Source organism: Sabethes cyaneus, chromosome 2, assembly GCF_943734655.1.
Source record: "Sabethes cyaneus chromosome 2, idSabCyanKW18_F2, whole genome shotgun sequence".
NCBI classification, from domain to species: Eukaryota; Metazoa; Arthropoda; class Insecta; order Diptera; family Culicidae; genus Sabethes; species Sabethes cyaneus.
Genome location: NC_071354.1, coordinates 243,878,084 through 243,897,798, shown reverse-complemented (window position 1 = coordinate 243,897,798; position 19,715 = coordinate 243,878,084). Strand labels below are relative to the sequence as shown.

The following is a 19,715-nucleotide window of genomic DNA, read 5'->3' as shown; positions in this document are numbered from 1 at the left end:
AAACTTGAAGTGGAACTTGAATTTGGACTTCAAATCACACTTAAAATTGGACGCGAAGTTAAACTCAAGTTTGGACCAATTCAGACTAGAATATATTGGACTTGAAATTACACATGAAATAGGACTTATAATGAGACATGAAATTGAACTTGAAATAGGACATAATAAAGAACTTAAAATTTTACTAGTAACTAATAGTGAATTGGATGTAAAATTTGACTAGAAATTATACTTACAAATCGGACTTATACTTGAACTTGAAATAGGATTTGAAATTGAATTTGATTTTTTTACATCACCCAAGAAATCCGACTTTAAATTAGATTTCAAATTGAAATTGAAGTTTTACTTAAAATTTGATTTAAGACTGGAACTGGGAATGCATCTATTTTTGCAGAGTTTATTTATCGAAAAAAAAATTAGCTGCCGCATTAATTAGGTACACCTCTTATTTTAATTTCTACGAGTTCGAGGTGGTCGGATAACATCTGCAGCAGAGAAATACGCAGAGGTATTCTTGCCGGAAGTCGTGCTTACTACGGATTCTACAAGACCCTAAAATCTGGTAAGCTTCATCCCTGTACCAAATGTACCATGTACAAAGCGCAAATAAGACCGATAGTCTACGGGCACGAAACGTGGACAATGCTCGACGGAGACTGATCACTTTTGGACGTCGTGTGCTTAGGATCATCTTTGGTGGTGTATGTGAGTACGGTCTATGGAGGAAAAACATGAACCACAAGCTGGCGCAGCTTTTCGGCCAACCCAGCATTCAGAAAGTTGCTGAGGCTGGAAGAGTACAATGGCCGGGACATGTTGTGAGAATGCCAGAAAACAATCCCGTAAAAATGATGTTTGCCTCGAATTCGGTTGGTACCAGGCGCAGAGGTACGCAGCGTGCTTGACGGTTAGACCATATGGAGCAAGTCCTGGAAAGTGTGGGACATTCGAGAAATTGGAGGCGGACAGCCATGGATCGAGTTTGTTGGCGGAACATTGTTATGCAGGTGAAATCCTAATGGACATCGCATTAGGATAAGTAAAGTATTTTAGTTTCTCTAGCATTTACTATAAAGGTATCGATACAAATATCGTCGTTTTAGCATCGATACTGGCCGGTATCGGGACGCTCAGTATCGATCCAAAATATCGATATATCGGCTCAAAAGTATCGATTTTTTCGATACAGATACAGTATCGCCCAATGCTACTCTTACCTGTTTCCCTCGTCTCCTTCATCGGGTTACTTTTGCTCTCTCGTTGCTCATCTTTTTCCTTTTGGTTGCTCTTGTTTTCTGTTCCGTGTTGTTTTATCGCAGAAACTGAGAGGGAACTGTTTTTCATTTTTTCACTTTTTTTACTCATTTCATGTCTCGTTGTTCCTTCCGCGTCCTGTTTGCCAGTTTTTATTTTCTGTCCGCTGTTTTCTTTTCCTCTTCTTTTTCTATTTCATTTTATGTTCTATTCTGGAGTTCTGATTTTCTTCTGTTCTGTTCTTCGTTATTTCGTTTCGTTTTTCCGCGTTTTCAAATCTATTTTTCATCTTTTTCTGCCTCATTTTTAGTCACTATCTGCCCTCGTCTTTTTTTTGGTCTCGGTTTTCACTTGCTTTTTGATTTCTTTTCTATCCCGTTTTTCATTGCGTTCTGTTCTGTTCTTCGTCGTATTATGTCCTGTTTTTTCTCTTTTTCTATAACGTCCTATTTTTATTTCCCATTTTATCACTTTTTTTCTTCCAGTTCCATTTTTTCTCTCCATTTTATTCTTTTTCAGTTTTCCTGGTCCTGTATTTCCTCCTTTCCGAACCGGTTTTCCTTTTTCTTTTTTGTTTCTCCTTTTCTATCCAGCTTATCAATGTTTTATTTCTCGTTTTCTTTGTGGTTGCTTTTAAATTGGTCTTAAAAATATAAAAAATGGAAATTAAATTTGATGAAATGGAAATTAAAGTTCAAATTATGCTTCAAGTTAGACTTACAAGATTTTTTTACAAGATTTTTTCGAAGTGTGTACGAATATGAAATTTGAAATGGGTGCTAAAGTTGGATTGAAATTAGAGTTGATTTGGAACTTGAAATTGAGTTTAAATTAAGCTTTGAACTAAACTTGTAATTTAATGTGTGACTTATTCTTATTCTTATTCTTATTAATACCAACACAGCCACAATAAAGGATTCCTGGAAGTAATTTTAATTACTTGTAACCATAGAAATATTTCAAATTAGTTTCTTGTCTGTATTAACATTTGCAAAATATCAGAGATATATTGCAAATGTTTAATCGGCCAGGCCAACTGTGTATTGCCGCAGAGACGATTATAAGAAATAAATCTTGTGTGATAAGTTATTCATATATAGACGCATTTCAAAATCAACAGGGGAAGAAGAAACGGGGACGTCCCGTACCAACCGTTTCTGATTAACTATAAATTTGTTTCGTTAGGAGTATCTTTTCTAATAAAAATTAAGTGATACTTTGGACCCTCGGGGATGAACTTATGGCATTTAGACCAAAAGCCCGGCTGCTATTGGCCAAGGTTAGAGCGCCTTATTTCGCTCACTGAAAATATATAAAATACACCAGCAACCCAAATGTAGATAATTAAGTATTTTGGAATATATAAAAATTGAATTAACAATAACTGTGGGCATAACTTGATGTTACTGAACAAAATTCTCTATCACCGTCACATAAAAATTGACGTAGAATAACTGGTTCCAGAAAATTCGAAACAAGATGTCCGAAGAATCGAAAGACTCCAAACTTGCCATAAATTGCCCTTTGATTACACAGTAGAGTATATAAAGAATAAATAAATAAAAGGAACGTCCTCACCCGATTTCAAATCTGGTACTCAGGTTACAATGCCAATCGATGTCAGTTAAATCGGCCATGTCCTTAAATATTTCCGTAATACTATGGATAAAACGACGAATCTCGATTCAGTGGGTAATATTAACAGGTATTCAATTCTTCTGGAAGTTCACGACGGCACATTCTCCGAGAAATATCGGGAACAGATCCTCAAAGTGTTAGTTCCAGATAGCAACTTCGAATATGGCGAAGATATTTCAATATAATTTTCACTTCTGTCCGGCTTCGCATAAGCCGCTGAATAGTCGGAAGTTCACTTCGATCGGAAGATCGAAATTCACTTGAATTTAATATTTCTTAAACACGACACTAACAAACTTGTTTTCAAAAATCTATGAAACACATGACAGTCAATTTTTTCGCGTCCGCACGCGTAGTTTGCTACGATCGATAACCGATATAAATTTAATTTATAACTGGGCTTGGCTAACTAGTGCTATTTTCCCGCCATTAATTTATTTATCGCGAAAATGGCGGCCGAACTCCGGGCTCCTGGGTTACAGAAATTGTTCTGTTTTACAGCCAATGTTACAGAGTCCCAGTGTGCCTCAGCATGGCTACGCTAGTGGTCTTTCGTCAAGTCTTTGAGTCTTAGAGCCTGCCTGATGGCAGACAGATGAAACTTTTCAAAGTAAGAGGTCAGTGATACTCAACCAACTCAGTAAAAGTAAACCCAACATATTTTTTATAATATTTTTTTTCGTGTATATACATCTAGTTGTTTTTTTTATAGTTTTTTTTTTCTCTCACTTTCATGCCTGTACGTTGACACATGCATATATTCGGGATATACATGGGAACAGGGGGTTGATGTTCGGGGAAGAGAAGAGCAATTCGGGATTCCCGAATACAACAGTCAGTGGTAAGATTGACAAATTGATCTCTTCAAACACTGATGGTGTGTCTGCGTTTTTTTTTGTTTTGTTTCACACTTTCATGTTACTGGTTGCTGCGACCGGTTTTGACAGACACCGTCACTAAGATTTGACCGGTGTCTGTTTGTAGTTTGTTTTTCGTTCCACTTTCTACACCTACGGTTTTCCCCTTCTTGATACGGCTCATTGTCCTTTTCGAGTATCTTTTAGTAAAATAAATATTGACGATAACAGTTACATACCTCTAAATAGTTTATCATAAGGACTCTGCATTTGTTTTTGTTTTTTTTTTCTTCTTCCTTACTTTACATTAGGGAAACAGAAATGTTTATGATTCTTTTCTTTTTATCTCTTGTTAAGAGTTTTCTATAATCCTTTTTTTATGCTTGGCTATCATAGTTGCAGTAATTATTACAAGGTACCGTTTTTGTTGCAAATTTTACTTTACTTTAACCGATTTGTTCCATTCTTCTGGTTTTTTCCGTTAGTTTTTCGGCTATCGCATCTCGCTAAATACCAACTACACTGTTTAGTTTACTCTCTTTTTTTAAATGTATTTACTAATTACTATCATAATTAACCATCTACAAAAGGTACGTATTGAACTAGTCTGAATAGAAACGGTAACAAAAGTTCGGGAATAAAGAATCATCTTTTTTTGTTTTATTTATCTAAGGGATCACAATTAGCACATTATTTAGTTTTTTTAAATCTTCTTCGAGAAACAACAAAACGCGATTTGCACAAACAACAGATTTTCAACGGTAATTCGCTCTACACGCTTTTTTTTTAATCAGTTTTTATAAGGGCTTTACACATACTAAGCTCTGGTTTGTTTTTTTTAAGTGAAGGAGAATATTTCCAGGTATACGAACACCGCGGACTGAAACAATAAATAAACCACAATTAAGGGTTATGTTTCATTTTAATTTTTTTTTTATATGGAAAAATGCCAATGCCGTCTGTAGATAACCTCAATCCTAGTGATTGTGGAGTCCACAATAGACTATTATACTGTGTGTTTGTATATCCATAGTTTGTTTTACTAAATGGTCTCTGCTCTACCGCTGCTGTCAGGCACATTTTGTCCAAAACCTAGTTGAAGTTAAGTGTTAGGTGCTTACATCCAGCACCTGTTAGTCCTAATTTGCCTCTAAAAATGGTTCTCTAAAGATGCGGTCTGTTGTTTTTTTTTGGTTCGCTGGCTAATAATAATAATACAATAGTCGGTGTGTGTGTATGTTGCCTATGGGCAATTTACTTTGAACCTACGCGATTTTTCTGCGGATGTGCAGTTTAGGGTGACAGTTTCGTTCAGTCGCTGCAACACGAGTAAAACTCAAACAAAACGAAAGTTTGCTTGCAGGTGAACTCCAAAATTGTAAAAAAAAATAGTTTTAATCTGAAAAATATCTGTAATTTAGCTGATCCAATCACTTTGGCTGAATCGCTTGAAGTTCAGTGCAATCACTCAAATTTTGAGGAGTAGTGTTGATCTAATAAACTTGACAAATTGATAGGAAAAAAACCAACCCAAACTGCCACCCCAATGTGCAACTTGGTAACACGCAGTGCCTGTCCTGTGTTTATAGTTAATCAGAAACGGTTGGTACGAGACGTCCCCGTTTCTTCTTCCCCTGTTGATTTTGAAATGCGTCTATGTATGAATAACTTATTCACACAAGATTTATTTCTTATAATCGTCTTCGCGGTAATACTTCACAGTTGGCCTGGCCGATTAAACATTTGCAACATATCTATGATATTTTGCAAATGTTAATACAGACAAGAAACTAATTTGAAATATTTCTATGGTTACAAGTAATTAAAATTCGTCCATATTTTGCTACAAGTTTCTTTCCTTTCCGTTTTTTTTTGTTTTGTTGCTGTTGTTTGCCTAAAGGGGTTTGCTACGATGGGCAATAATTGGTAACTTTGTCTGCTAGCGTATGTGTGAACTATGTATGGCTAGTTGTTTTTGTTTTCTTCTTTCTCTATCGAATAACTCTCTCTCTCACTTTTTCTCTCAGTTTCTCTCTCGCTTCATGCATGGTACAGTTATAATTTTCCTTTGGACAGCGTTCGAGCGTTCCTCCGCCCCTTCCAACAACAGTGTGGTCCCAAAAATGACTGATCGCGCTTAAGTGTTTTTTTTACTTCTTTTGTTTAGTTTAACATTTCATTTTCATCAATATAATACAAAACTAGACTATCTTCTCTCTGTTAGTTAATTCAGTTAATTAGTGTAAGGACATTTTCAGGAAGATAGGGAAGAAACAGGTTCCTTTACTCTTTGTAGTCGATTTTGTATCAATGGGTTCAGTTTTTCTTGGGTTTCATCATGTGTATACTAACTAAATGCCTCTGTATGTTGTCGGTATGTGTGATCTATCTGAACAAACGCACTCGCTATCCATCTGAATGGTGGTGGCGGAAATGGACGGGAGGGTAAATGTTAAACAGATTTTTCCATCGACCAACTTTTCGCCGTGAAAAATTCTGATTTCATCATAAAGCGGGGTACGCTGCTGAAAAGAAAACAGCTCAAGAAAAAATCTTGCTATTTACCGAAGAAATTTTGACAACTCCAATGCAAGCAACCACCTGTCATTTTTTCTTGTGGTAATAATTGCGCCGGATATTATTCCGTACGGAAAAGTGACGTTTTAATTCACCTGCATGTAAAACTTCGCCATCTGAACGTGAAATAATATTTCTTATGAAGTGCGTACTGCTTAAGAAATCGTAAACGAAATCGATTTCTTGAGCATTTCTTGTCCTATCTTTTTACCCATTACTTTTCAGCAGCGTACCCCGCTTAACCTAGAAAAGATGACAACTTCAGCCGACATATACCAAATAGCCTACTCTGGTTATCGGTAGACTCGCCGCGAGTCTAAATTCTGGTCAGAATTCCAAAATTTTACTTCAGCTTAAGAAAAGGCGGTAACTTTATTGAAATCATTCGTGTGCTATCTAGTGTTGGATCTGTCATGTGCTCAATTACGTTATTTAATTAGATTTAGCAATATGTGCTCCTTCTTCCTCGTGAAATGACATGGAAAAATGTTTTTTTTTGTATGGACATTATCACTGCAACCAGTACCGTCCCAGTGTTGTATTCCGCACTTCGTTCTTTTTGTAGTATCGAATTGTGTGAACGAAATGCTGTTATTATCCGTGCTGAAGTGTCATTGTTTTCACCTTTTTATGCTTTTTACTTTTTTTCAACCAATTTCGCTCTCTACAACCAGGAAGAGCGGAGACTAGTCTAATAACCTTGTGGCTACAGATCCCCTCCCAATGCTATTAGAAAAATGTTTTCTGGTACTTCTATGCATGAAGCAAAGATGCTTGTTTACATTTTATTGCAGGGTGTCGATTACCTGGAAAATCAGGGAAAACCTGGAAATGTCAGGGAAATTCGTTTCAACCTGGAAAAGTCAGGGAATGTCAGGGAATTTCATTTGAAGTCAGGGATTTTTGACATGGGAAGAAAATATACCGGAAAAGTTAAGACTTCGCAAGAGTAACATTTAGGTACTAAATATCTGGCACCTTTTCACTCAAGGCCTTCGCGTATATCTTAATCAAATATAATACGAGACGTTATTTCTACTCACATGCTGTGTTCAAATTTGCGAGTTTCGAAATTTCGAATTTCATGAATGTGCGACCTGGTTTAAACCTCAACAACGGTTGAACCGATTTGATCGATTCTGGTTTCAAAGGGAAGTGCTCACAACCTAATCGATCATTATCAATATCTTTAGGATTCTTTGATATTAATTGGATATTTAGATCAACACTCAAAATTATTTTCACGTTGAAATTACGGGAAAAGTTATGTGAATTTTTTCCACCCTACTTTTCCCGTACTATTTACGTGAATTTAATTTAGTTTGCATTAGTATGCGTGCATTTACGTGGAAATCAGATAGATGTTATTGTATTTTCCTATAATGTTCAACTGAAAATCACGTAACTCCCTGTAGAGAAATTTACGTGATTTTTCATATGGAAAGGACGTGTGGATTATTCTGCGTGAAAAATTCTGGATAGAAAATTTGCTTATTTTGTATGGAAAGTGGCATAAAAAGGCCATACCAGCAAATTTTGCGTCTAGATAATTCAAGACTTCCGCACCGAGATCGGACTGTTACTGGAACGAGGACTAATCAAACTGAACCAAGATCAGCCTTTGAAAATTTACTACGTTGTTCAACCTGAACGGGCCAGAACCCGGCCTTTAGTTTTTATTCTCATGTCGATCATTAGTGAAAACCTACGCTTAATGCGTATTCGAATGAAAGACCATATCAGCTTCAAAATTCTGATTTAGTCTAACAAATCAGTCATATCTTCGAAATTCCACTGCGAGCAGAGGATCGATAGAGTCGCAAACCCGAAGTTTTCCTGAATATCAGAAGCTGGCTGGAAGTAGGTCGAATAAAAGATCGAAGGTCAGGTTCTAAATAATACGATGATGCTGCGATGTTCGATGAGTCGTTTGGCCTCGAAAGTTTTTATATTTATGACGAAGTGTTTCCTGTTCCTCAAATTTTGATAACAAATCGAAATAGCTGCTCAGACAAATCGGACTTTGTGTCAGAAAATATCTTCAAATTATTTTCTAAACTAAAGACCAACCTTTATGTTTATTGTTTTGCATAGTTAAATGTTTGAAGCGGATATATACCCATTCATTCATGTAATCTAACAGGCAAGACGGCTCTCCCACATCCCTTTGGCAACCAGCCAAACCAGATAAACCAGTAGACTATTTCTTTTTTTTTTCGAAAAGATATCTTGCAAATGTTATTTAGCTTGATTCTTTAATTTCGATGTGCGTTAATTAAGTTCGAATCAATTTTAATTTTGCACATAGAAATTTTGCAAAAAAGGTGAATTTGAATTAAAAAGAAAAATTGAATTCATTAGGAAATGATAATTCAAGAGTAAACAACCAATTAAACCAAACAAACCCTTTGATACGTGAAATTAAGGAGATATTTTGCGTCTGGAATTTTTCGAAATACACCTGGAAAAACCTGGAAAAGTCAGGGAATTTTATTTTCGCTAGATAATCGACACCCTGTATTGACTTCAAAATAATAAATCTAAGGATTTATTCCCTCCAGTCCAGTTATCACAAGAAATAAGTGTTTTTGGAAAACAATCAGTGTGATTGCGTACAAAACACGAGCACCTGACTGATGTAGGACTTATGATTTTGAATATCTTACTAACTCTTTTGTGATAATTTGATGGCCCTGAAAAGGACTTTTCAATTATGTCAACGCAATCGTCAGCCAAATGAAATGTCTACAATCCTTGCTACTAAACTACAGCAGTAGCGAACGTTTGACTAACCAACATACATCAAACTTTCTAGTGAAACACCTCCCAGCGATGATGCTCCCGGCGATGATTTCATCCTCTGCACGCACACATTACGGGATATGAGACAATTTCCTTATTCATTTATGATTTTCGTTGGCCCTGAAAAGGGCCGGTTATTAAAAATTAATTCCGATGGTTCCGCTCTCTAGGGATGACCTACTTCCCTCGAATAATATCAAAGATGCCAGATCAAGCAAAATTGTTTTTTCAAATTTTGCTCGGCTGAGACGGTACTGTCTAATGAATCAAAATTGAGTCAAAGTGATCGAACCATCCCCCTGCTCTCACCATTCGCTGATAGTTGAGTTTTCAGTGGTCGACTTAGTCGAGTTACTCGACAAAATACGAAAAGTAGATCAGTCGAGTAAAATGACACTCGACGTGATTTACATTAAGGAGCTAATGATTGTATTCTTAAAAGAATACACTGTTGAAGATGCTTAAATGGTTGGAGCTATGCCTGGACAAGGTTAAAAAGCTGATATTTTTAAAATAAATGAACATTATTGATTGGTGTTTTAGCAGCACTCGCGAATCATTGAGGAAGTGAGGAAAATGTTCCACATTCCTCGGAGAGTTTGAAAATTTCTTAGTGTCTTATCGTGATATTTAAAGTCAAGGTGTCCAACTGAAATCCTCGAGCATTAGTGTATTTCGCTTGAGTTTTCGAAATGCTAACTGATCTAGCACCGCTATATTCAAACTCACGTTTCCAGCCAGAACAATCTGAGGAAAACAGCTGTGCGAAGTAGGTCTTTGAATCGTAAGATATTACATTGGCGATCCTGCCAATATTGTGTTCTTTGAATTGTATTTATGACCTTTATGGCGGTTGATGGAATTGGGCAGTCTCAGGCGAACTTTATGGGATCCCGTCGTACAACAGATAAAATTTGCGCACTCCGATAAATCCTCCAGAAATGTCGAGTGAACGTTCCTACGCATCATATTTTCGTGGATTTCAGGAGAAACAGTGGTAGATAATGCCCGGGAACGGTTCTCCGTGCAAACTGACGCGGCTTATCAAGGCTACCCTGAAGCGAGTGACGTGCTACATGCAAGTCCCCGAAAGCCTGGCCTTCGCAGATGACCTTGGCATCATTACTAGAAACTTTGGGACGACGAAGGTAATCTACGTCAGATTAAAAACGGACGCTAAGTCAAGGTGTTGAAAAACCAAATATATGGCGAAATTCGGGAGGTTACGGTGGGTCAGCCACGTCGCCAGAAATTCATCGGCACCAGAAATAAAGAAGACCAACGTGCTGGATGGCTCGACTAGGTTAAAGCTATCTTAAGAGTATCGAAAAGCTCAACGAATTGTCGACAATTAACCCAGGACCGAGCACTACTACAGAGATAAGTTCTTGATACAGGACGAGCCGCCAAGGCTCTCTGCTACTAAAGGAGGAAGAAGAAAGACTGTGAGAACAGAGCCCTCTAAGCTTCCAGTTGACACTCGGATGTGCACCAACTGGTTTGTTAGGTAAGTGTCGTACTCCGAGTCCAATTGGTAGGCTCAAATTAAATTTTGGTAGGCTCAAAAAATCAAAAAAAGTAGTTTAGTTATTTTAGTTATATTATCGTCATAGATATTATTATTATTTAGAATAAGTAACATATGTAACGAATAAATATATGGCTCTTCCTTAAAAGAGCATCTTGGCTCACTTGAATGTGCCAATGTAAAATTATGCTCCCGACTCCATAACAGAAATCAAAAAGTATATATTTTGTTTAAATTGCCGTGAAGAATTCTCATTTCTGTCATTTCTTAATTTCACCCTTTCTTGAACTTTAAGTTATAATTTGTATTAACAAACCATACCCAACTTTACCTTCAAATGCAAAACTTTTTAAATAAATTAAAGCAAAATAAATTATAGTCCAGCAACACTGTTGAAAAAAGTGTGAACAACACAACACCTACCGAAGTCATCGTCTGCTCTGATTTATCCAGTAGAGTTGTCTAAATTCTGATCTATTCTGTAATTTGATCAATCATGTGTTAAACGTTAAATGAGTCGTCATTGATTCTGCAAATTTCAAAAGCAGTGTTTTTTTTTGTTTGAATCAAAAATACTGTTCATGAAAATGTATTGCCTGTGTTCAGAATGGCAAGAAGAACAGAACTTTTAAGCCACAAATGCAACTTCAGCACCTAGTGCATCAAATGTTGCCATTTAAACTCTCAATATTTCTATAAAAGTATTTTGAGAGTTATATATAGAAAACAGCCGCCCAGTTAGCTTCAAGGTACGATGCTGGTCTAACAAGCCAGTCGACGGATGTTCGAATCTCGGCTAGACCGTACTTGCTAGATAGTGTCAGTAGGAGTTTTGCACTAGCCCAGTAACTGTCCTGTACTCGAACAGCCGGCTGTGAAGTCTGTCGATAAAGAAGGGTCAAGTCTTACAAAGACGTTTAAGCCCAAGGCTATGGCTTGCTTTGGAACTGCAGCATTATGTGCATCAAATGTCCTCATTTAAACTATCAGTATTTAAAATAATTTTAAGAGTTATATATAAAAAAGTGCCTGAAATGAAATCTTCTCTACAGCTTAAAAAAGGCGGTGATCGTATTGAAGTCATTCGTGTTTTATACCCTCCAATTAACGCAAGAGAAAAATATTTTGTGAACAAAAACCAGTGTGGTTGCGTACAAGACACGACCGCAGAGCTAATTCTATTGAAATGATTCGATAGCCCTGAAAAGGGCCACTTAATTATGTCAACGAAATAAAATACCCTACTGGCAAACGACAACAATAGTTTGCTAACGTTCGACAAATCAACATACATCCAACACTCCAATGAAACCTCGCCCTCCTCCCAGTCCTAGCCAGCGATACTCCCAGCGGTGATCATTAGCTTTTGGTTGGAGTCAGATTTATGAGCATCCTGCACGCACACATTACGGCATATGAGACAATTTCTTAATTCATTTAGAATTTTCGATGGCGCTGAAAAGGGTCGGTTGATCCCGCGGGCTCCGCTGATTTGATGTCTCCAAGGCTTGCCTTCTCCTTGAGCGACAACCAAAGCGCCAGTTCGACTTTACCGCATACGGTCTGCAGCCAAGATTTACCTTCTTTTTGCGCAATGGCGAAGGTAGATAGCACGATGGCACATGCTCATTAGTGGAGAGTGGACCAAACTGGAATGAGTGTGAATCCACACTCTAGGTTGTACGATCCCACTGCTTGTGTTATGGGACCTTCAAGATAAAATGACAATGCTAATCACGAAGCGAGTATTAGTAGACAGACAATGCTTGATTTTTTCCAATAGTTTAAATAGCCCACACTCAAAAATCAAATTTTGTGCATTAGAATCGACGCGTAGAAAATTTTCCGTCAGATTGTTACAAAAAATATTGAATATGGATCTGCGGTGTGATATTAGCGCTCCAAACCTATCATTTTCAGTTTCAGAAGCTTGCATTTTCAATTTGTTTGGAATGACCTTCCAGTAATAAGTAAGATATCACATTGGCGATCCTTCCAAATTGTATTTGTTGCTCCTTTATGGCGGTAGATGGCATTGCTAAGGCAGGTCAGATTAAATATATTTTATGCTGCTCTAGCTAGTATGCGAGATAACCAAGCAATACAAGCAAGCTTTATCGGATCCCGTGGTACAACAGATCAAGTTTTGGCACTCCGATTAATCCTCCAAAAATGTCGAGAGTACGTGCCTACGCATCATAGGGTAAAGAACTAGTTTTAAGCAGTCTAAGCGGGTCACTGATTGTTTTACCTTATTACAAGCGATGGGTTGACTAAGTGGGGGATATCAGCATACCAATCTTTTCGCTATCTTTAGTTCTTCAAGCTGTTACCATTGGAAGACACTATTGTTGAGCTAAACTTTTGATTTTTCGCTTTAAAAGTTGAGCGTTCGGGCAAGATGATTCTATAAGGAATTTCGAAGTTTGGTGTCGTGCTCATCCAGTCTTCTATTCCGGTAGTTATTTCATTTATACAGACTTCCTTCAAGATCGAAAGATGTCCTGTAAAGTTCCCCTCCAGCAAGGAGTTGTTGCAGTTTAATCGCAATGCTGTTTTCTTTGCTTCTAACTGTATCACTTGATGGAGAGATGGAGAACGTGTAACATTGCCTCCAAAGCTTTCAATGGGTGGCTCCTGTTATTGATCCACACTCTTGCAGTGGACCATACTAGGTCTAAGCCCCCAAGTTTTCCGAGTTTCAGAAAACTTGGGGGCTTAGATCTAGCATGGTCCACTGCAAGAGTTTCTGAATAGTATATTTCCTCTTACGGGTGAACGGCACTATAATTATCTTTGAGGGATTTACGTTTAGCCCCTCTTTTTTACACCATGCCAGTGTGGGATTTAATGCTGATTGCATTCTATTTGAAATGACATCGTCGTATTTACCTCTCACGAGAATCGCAATGTCATCAGCAAATTCCACTACCTCAAAGCCTTTTTCGGTTAATGTTGTCAGTAAATCGTCCACAACTAGTGACCGCAATAGAGGAGAAAGAACTCCACCTTGAGGACAGCCTTTTGTGGTTTTCATCGATTGAGTTGCATTCCCAAGCGAGGTAGCAATTTCACGATTTACTTGCATTGCCTTTATCCATTTTGTTGTGTACATGTCAATCCCATGTTTCCTCATAGCTTCTTGCATTGATCTATGAGAAGCGTTGTCAAAGGCTCCCTCTATATCAAGGAAGGCTACCAGTGAGATTTCTTCTGTATCTATAGAATTCTCAAGCTTGTCAACTAACATGTTTAATGCATCTACTGTAGATTGCGAATGAAACTGCTCTGAAATGCGAATTGAAATTTACTCAATGGAGCTTTCTCTAAACATATTGCTTTAATGTAATAGTCACGCTTTCGGGAGTGTTTTATCACGCTTTCCAGCTTTCGGTATGAATATCACCCAACCCCAAGCGGTTGGTACATGATTTAATGTAAAACTGGTCCTAAAAATTTCTTTCAATAATGGGATAGAGTTAACTGCTTGCTCTTCTGCAGCATTACTGGCAATATCCCATCAGTACCAGGTGCTTTGAACGGTCCGAAGGAGTCGATTACCCATTCTATTTTGGACACAGTAAAAATGGCCTTCAAGCGTTCCTGACCCTGACTCGTCTAGATTTAGCATCTGATTGTTGTTGAACGTGAAAAGATCCTGGGAAGTGTTTTTCCATCATCAGGCTCAATGTTTCTTTGGAATCACTAGTAAAGGTACCGTCTTCTTATTTTAAGCTACCCAGTCCATTATTATGGTCTTTCGAAAGCGCTTTTGTAGTCTAGCAACTGCAGGAGTGCTTTCAACCTGTTCACACATCATCCTCCAGCTCTTCCTACGTGATTTCCTAAGTTCTATGTTATATTTAGACTCCACTTTCGATGATCACGGCGATATAAACGCATTTCAATGAAAGTTTTCCCAACGATTAGCTATAGATAGCGAGACCAGCAAACGGTTTATGCAACGGTGATGTGGTAACGTGCGGTTGCACCGCAGTGGGTAGCAACAGTGACGAGATACGAACAGAATCTCTTATCTAGGCCTTATTGAAAAGCTACGCGAGAATTGCATGGAATTACATAGAATTTTCTAAAGCCCTTGAATTCTAAATTCGTGAAATATCTCACTTTTATTCTGATTTTTTTTCTTCCTGATAAGGAAATAGGTTTCCCATGGGTGTACCTTTCGCTTGTTTGTAGAAGTTAGTTTGAATGACGAATAATTTTCATCTTTGTAATCGTTAGCTCTACTTTTCCAACCAATACTTCGTATGAATTCTAAAACTCAAAATGCTTCACCCACCGGATCGCTAGTGAACAATAATTTCACATCCAAAGAAGAAGTAAAAGCGTCATTGGGGCTTACTCTGTGAGGCGAGAGACGTGTTAGTCGAGTTTCAAGATGAACTTTTCGTGGCATTTGACTCGATTCGATTCTCGAGCACCGAAGTAAATGCGAGTGATAGCGTAGCAAAATTGGGCTTCTCACACGATATTCGCCTCGCAGAACGAGCCCCATTGTTAGTTTATACAAATTAGACTAGAGAAATTTAGTAATTCAGTCACACGAATGAAATCAACAACATCGCAATTCAATCTGTTAACATTTCCTTCCCATTTTCCAATCCAGCAACATGAGTAAATTTCGTCGGTGCACCACTTTTGGTTAAGTTCTTCCGGTTTCCGGTCCGGTGCTCGTTTTTGCTGTGGTTGTTTGTTGGTTGTTTCTTCTCGTATGGTTTCTTATTTCTTCTTCATCTTCTTGTTTCTTTTTTTATTTTTTTTACTTACATAGGCACTGTGTTTAAGGCATCTACAAAGTGGAGGTAATAATTAACATTCATGCTCATATTTTACTTGTTAATGGTTTTTTTCTTCTTTTTGTTTTTGTTTTCGGTTTGTATGTTGTTCAAAGCTTCGTTTTTGCTTTCGCTTCTCTCTGTTCGGTACCGCAAAGCCAAATGGTTCCGCTTCCAGCGGCCTTGGTTGTAGGTGCACTTGAAATGGACACTAGGAGTGTTGTTGTTGGTTTCTTTCAACTTCTTGCAAGCTACAGGCTTTTAATTTTGTCATCGTAAAAAGTTAGTTTGTTTTTTTTTTTTGGTTAGTTTTCTAAACTGCGTTTTTTTTTGTTTGTTAATAAGAGCTTGTTTAGTTTGTAGGCATCTGATTTGAGTCGTCTCAATGGATCAATGGATGACGTATGAATGTTTTTTTTTTCTTTTCTTTTTTAGTTAGGAAGGGGTTTCCCCGGTTTCAGAAGCGTCTTACAGTTCAATCCTCTCTAAGAAAAAGGAGTCGACAATTTTTAGTATTTGTTATTATCATGCTACACTTACATTACACTTATGGGTGAATTAGGGATTTTTTTTTTTGTTGTGTTACCTTTTTTCCCATGAAAATTGATTTTCTTTTAATTAGTTTACCGACGTCTTTGGATGGATTATTTCTACTACAAAATTTATCTGTTAGTTTAGCAAGTGTTGGCTGTTAGATTACGATAATTTGTTGCAATTGTCTCCTTACCGTTTAATTCAACTAGTTTTCGCTACTAACTACGCGTTCAAGGAACCGATCTGAAAATAAAGAACCTGTTGGTCTGTCAACAAAAGCGAAAGAAGAAAAAAAAAACGAATCGAGGGCTCAGAATCTCATTGTAAAGGTCATTTTGTTTTTATTTCAAAATAATGTCGCTAATCCTATGACTGGAAAAAAAGGAAATTTAAGCTAAGAGACAACTCTAATCGACTAACAGAAAAAATGATAATCAAACACATGTTTCATGTTTTGTTCCTTTCCTCTCTCTCTCTCTACTAGTTCTGTGAATTCAATGGCTTTCGCTCAATCAATCAGCACACCCTATTTTTGGCCTGTCAATTGCTAAACCGTCTGTCTGCGCCGTTTTATGAATAATTTACACTTTTTAGATTTATATAGTTTCTTTTGTTGCGACTCTACCTTCTAGCAGCATTTTTGTGTTTTTTTTTTCACTTTTCAAACAAACGCAAAAAAGGATCTCGTTAAAAATAAATATAGTGTTTTGTTTTTTTATTTTTACTTTTTGTTTCTTCTGTGCCACACTTTCGATCGAGAGTGTAACATCACTCGATAACAGATAAGAACGTTACTACAGTTTGTTTGTTTGTTTGTTTGTTTCGATTACTACTGTTGCTGCTGCTGCTGATGTACTACTAGAAATTAAACAAAACTAGAAACAAAAGCCATCGCGGAAAACGATAAATTGACAAATGTATGAATTGCAGGTTACGTTTACTTTTCGATCCTGCTTTAGTAGCATTATTTTCTGAAACGCCGCTCTAATGTGGATGCTGTAGTACACAAAATGGTAGTAGTAGTAGTAGTAAGTGTTCAACGTAAAACGGGAAAAAATTATAATCCTTCGTAAATTTAATAATTTTGCAGTATTCATTCACTTCTCTTGTTTTACTTTATTTAAAATATACATTTTTCTTTCTGAAAGTAATCCTATTAATGGCACACAAACTATGTTTTACTTAGTTTTTTTTTTCATTTCTTCATCCTTGTTCTGTGATATAGTTTATTCTCGCATGGTTTTCTTGTTAATTATTACTGGTTTTCTTACAGAATAACATCCGGTATCTAAGAATGATGCTTGATCGAGCACTGCAGCGCGAGCTGCAAAAACAAGAGCTGTTTTGAAGCATCAACACTGCGAAAGAAAACTCGCATCCCTCCGATCCGATGATATGTTTTCTCAAATTTGTATCGTGTCCTTTTTACCTACTGTCCAGTTTAACCATCATCACCGAGCTGCAGCTACTGCCGGGAACAGTGAGAGTTCGGTGAGTAGTTTTCACTACGGGGAGCGCTATAGCCTGTGTGCTGTGTGGTTCATTTTACTTCTGTGCTTTAAGATAATGAGTATCATTTTGTTTTTTTTTTTTTCGTAAATTGCTCCCCCCCGTAGGTTGTTAAGATCAATTGGAAGTGATTGTGTTTTTCACGCTTGTTAGCCGGAAAAAACACAATCAACTCCTTCTCAAGTCTGTGTCCCCTCCTCTATCTCTCTAACAGATACTCGCTGGTTGCACTGTTTCTGTTTGAAATCCGTTCCAGTTTTCTTCTTCATCCGTTATTAATATTAATCCATGATTGTTGCACCAGCTACCAGCCCACTTAGTAGGCGAATAAATTGACTGTAAATAATGGCTATCTCTGCTGTCAAACGCCTATCTATTTCACCTTCGACAATGTACTAGAATCGGTAACCGATTTTTTTGTTTTGTTTTATCTTATTTCGCCTTAGATTTTTTTACTGTTTCTTCAACAAGTAACACGTGCAGGATTGTTCTCCCTCACCCGCCTCCGGCGGACAACATTCACACGTGATTTATCTCACATCAATCACATCGCACATGTATTTAAACATACGGAGTATACAAAACATTCCTCCACACCGTGCCGTGTCGGACAGACAGACACAGCCCGGGTACATTCAGTTTGTCCTGTAAGCTAATATTTCCGATCATATTACATTTGCTAGTGCCGATTATACCAATTTGCATTTTGACTACATGGCAGAATGGCCACCTTTTCGACGGTACTAATCCACAGTACTTTTCACACGACGCGACACTTTTCTCCCTTTTTCCAATTAATAGTAATACACACACATGCACAATTTCTGCTTTCGCCGTTCCTGTGGCGAATGACAGACAGGGGATACTAAAAATGACTAACTTCCTCGCAAAAAGTTTCACTTTAAACCGTCTCGCTATTTAGTTATGTTTTGTTTAACATATTATTGCACTTACCAGAAGAAAAAAAAATCAAATTAACCTAAAATTAAACTTAACTGGACTTAAAACAAAAGAAAAGGGGACATTCCCTCTGAATCCGCTATCGGTTATGTACACAATTAACAGAATAAGTTAAGATGATGTCATTCGCTGCAACCTTGCTTGTGAGCGCTTTTTCCCCCCATTCACATTTACTGACTGAATCTCATTTTTCCCATTCAATAGTGTTGCTGCTGCTGCTGCTGTTGTTGATGCATATTCCCCATCCCGGCGAATGCAACCGGAGACGGGGAATGATGATGGCCCCCTCCTAGTTGGGCACCGCCACCGTTGTTACTGTTGTTGTTAGTGTTGTACGGAGAGGTCGACTGGCTGGGATAGCCGCCGATGCTGCTGTGGTTACTATTACTATTACTATTCACACACGCACTCTGATAGAACGGATGGAGATGCTGCGAGGACGATGCTCGCTGTTGTTGCTGTTGCTGTTGTTGCTGCTGTTGCTGTTGCAGCTTCCGAACAAATTCATTCTCACCGCTGCCACTACCCAGCGGAATCTGGTTCGAGTTATCGTCGAGGAAACACTGCTGCTGTTGCTGTTGCTGTTGGACACCGCCACCCTTTGAGGGCTATGTGGCCCAACCCTCGGATATTCTTGGTCTTTTATGCGCGTTCGACGACACCGGGGAGTCGTAATCGGGCAGATGGCCGCCACCGCCGCCGACGGTAATGTGCCGGATGTCGACCGGCGACGGTGCATTGGTGGGTGTGACGGAACCTGCAAACAGAGGGGAACCTACGTTACTTTCGTTTGAACCGTTCACTGGCGTTGTAGTGCGGTGAGGTATTTAAGAATGAGGCTCGGGGAGGGAGCTTATGAGTTAACCTGTAGCTATCTAGAGTTTTGATAAAGAATCATAGAAACTTTTGTTCATAATAACCTGGCGTTCAGAAGTTGATGAATATTTTTTTATACACGAGTTCAGCATCGCTTGCTTTCGTGCCTCGTTCGTTGCAAAAGTGAACATATTTTTTTACTAAATAGAAACAATCGTGACTATTTTCAACAATGGTTTGGATCATCATAATAAGTGAATCGTTCTCGGGAAACCCTAAAGTACAGACAGAAACTGAACGGATCCTGCAAAGATTTTGTGCCGCGAGCCGAAATGCATCAGGATTAGAGAACTGTGGCGGTGAAGAAAGCAATTTTAACGGTGCGACAAATGAAGGCGAAGCTAAAGAACAATCAATCGGTTGGAAAAGATGGCATCG

The 19,715-nt window shown here is 38.0% G+C and overlaps 1 protein-coding gene across 9 annotated transcripts in view; it reads right to left on the bottom strand.

Annotated features, from left to right (window-relative positions):
• Positions 1–15,796: 15,796 nt before the first annotated feature.
• The window catches only part of LOC128738794 (myocyte-specific enhancer factor 2), a 196,503-nt gene continuing 192,584 nt past the window's right edge, over positions 15,797–19,715 (bottom strand). For 7 of the 9 annotated variants that reach the window (XM_053834178.1, XM_053834181.1, XM_053834182.1 and 4 more), the window contains one exon: positions 15,797–19,236. In XM_053834178.1, coding sequence (XP_053690153.1) covers positions 19,070–19,236 — 167 coding nt within the window. In that variant the 3' untranslated portion in view covers positions 15,797–19,069. The remainder of the gene's footprint in view (positions 19,237–19,715) is intronic. The other 2 variants (XM_053834184.1, XM_053834186.1) reach the window with 1 other exon arrangement.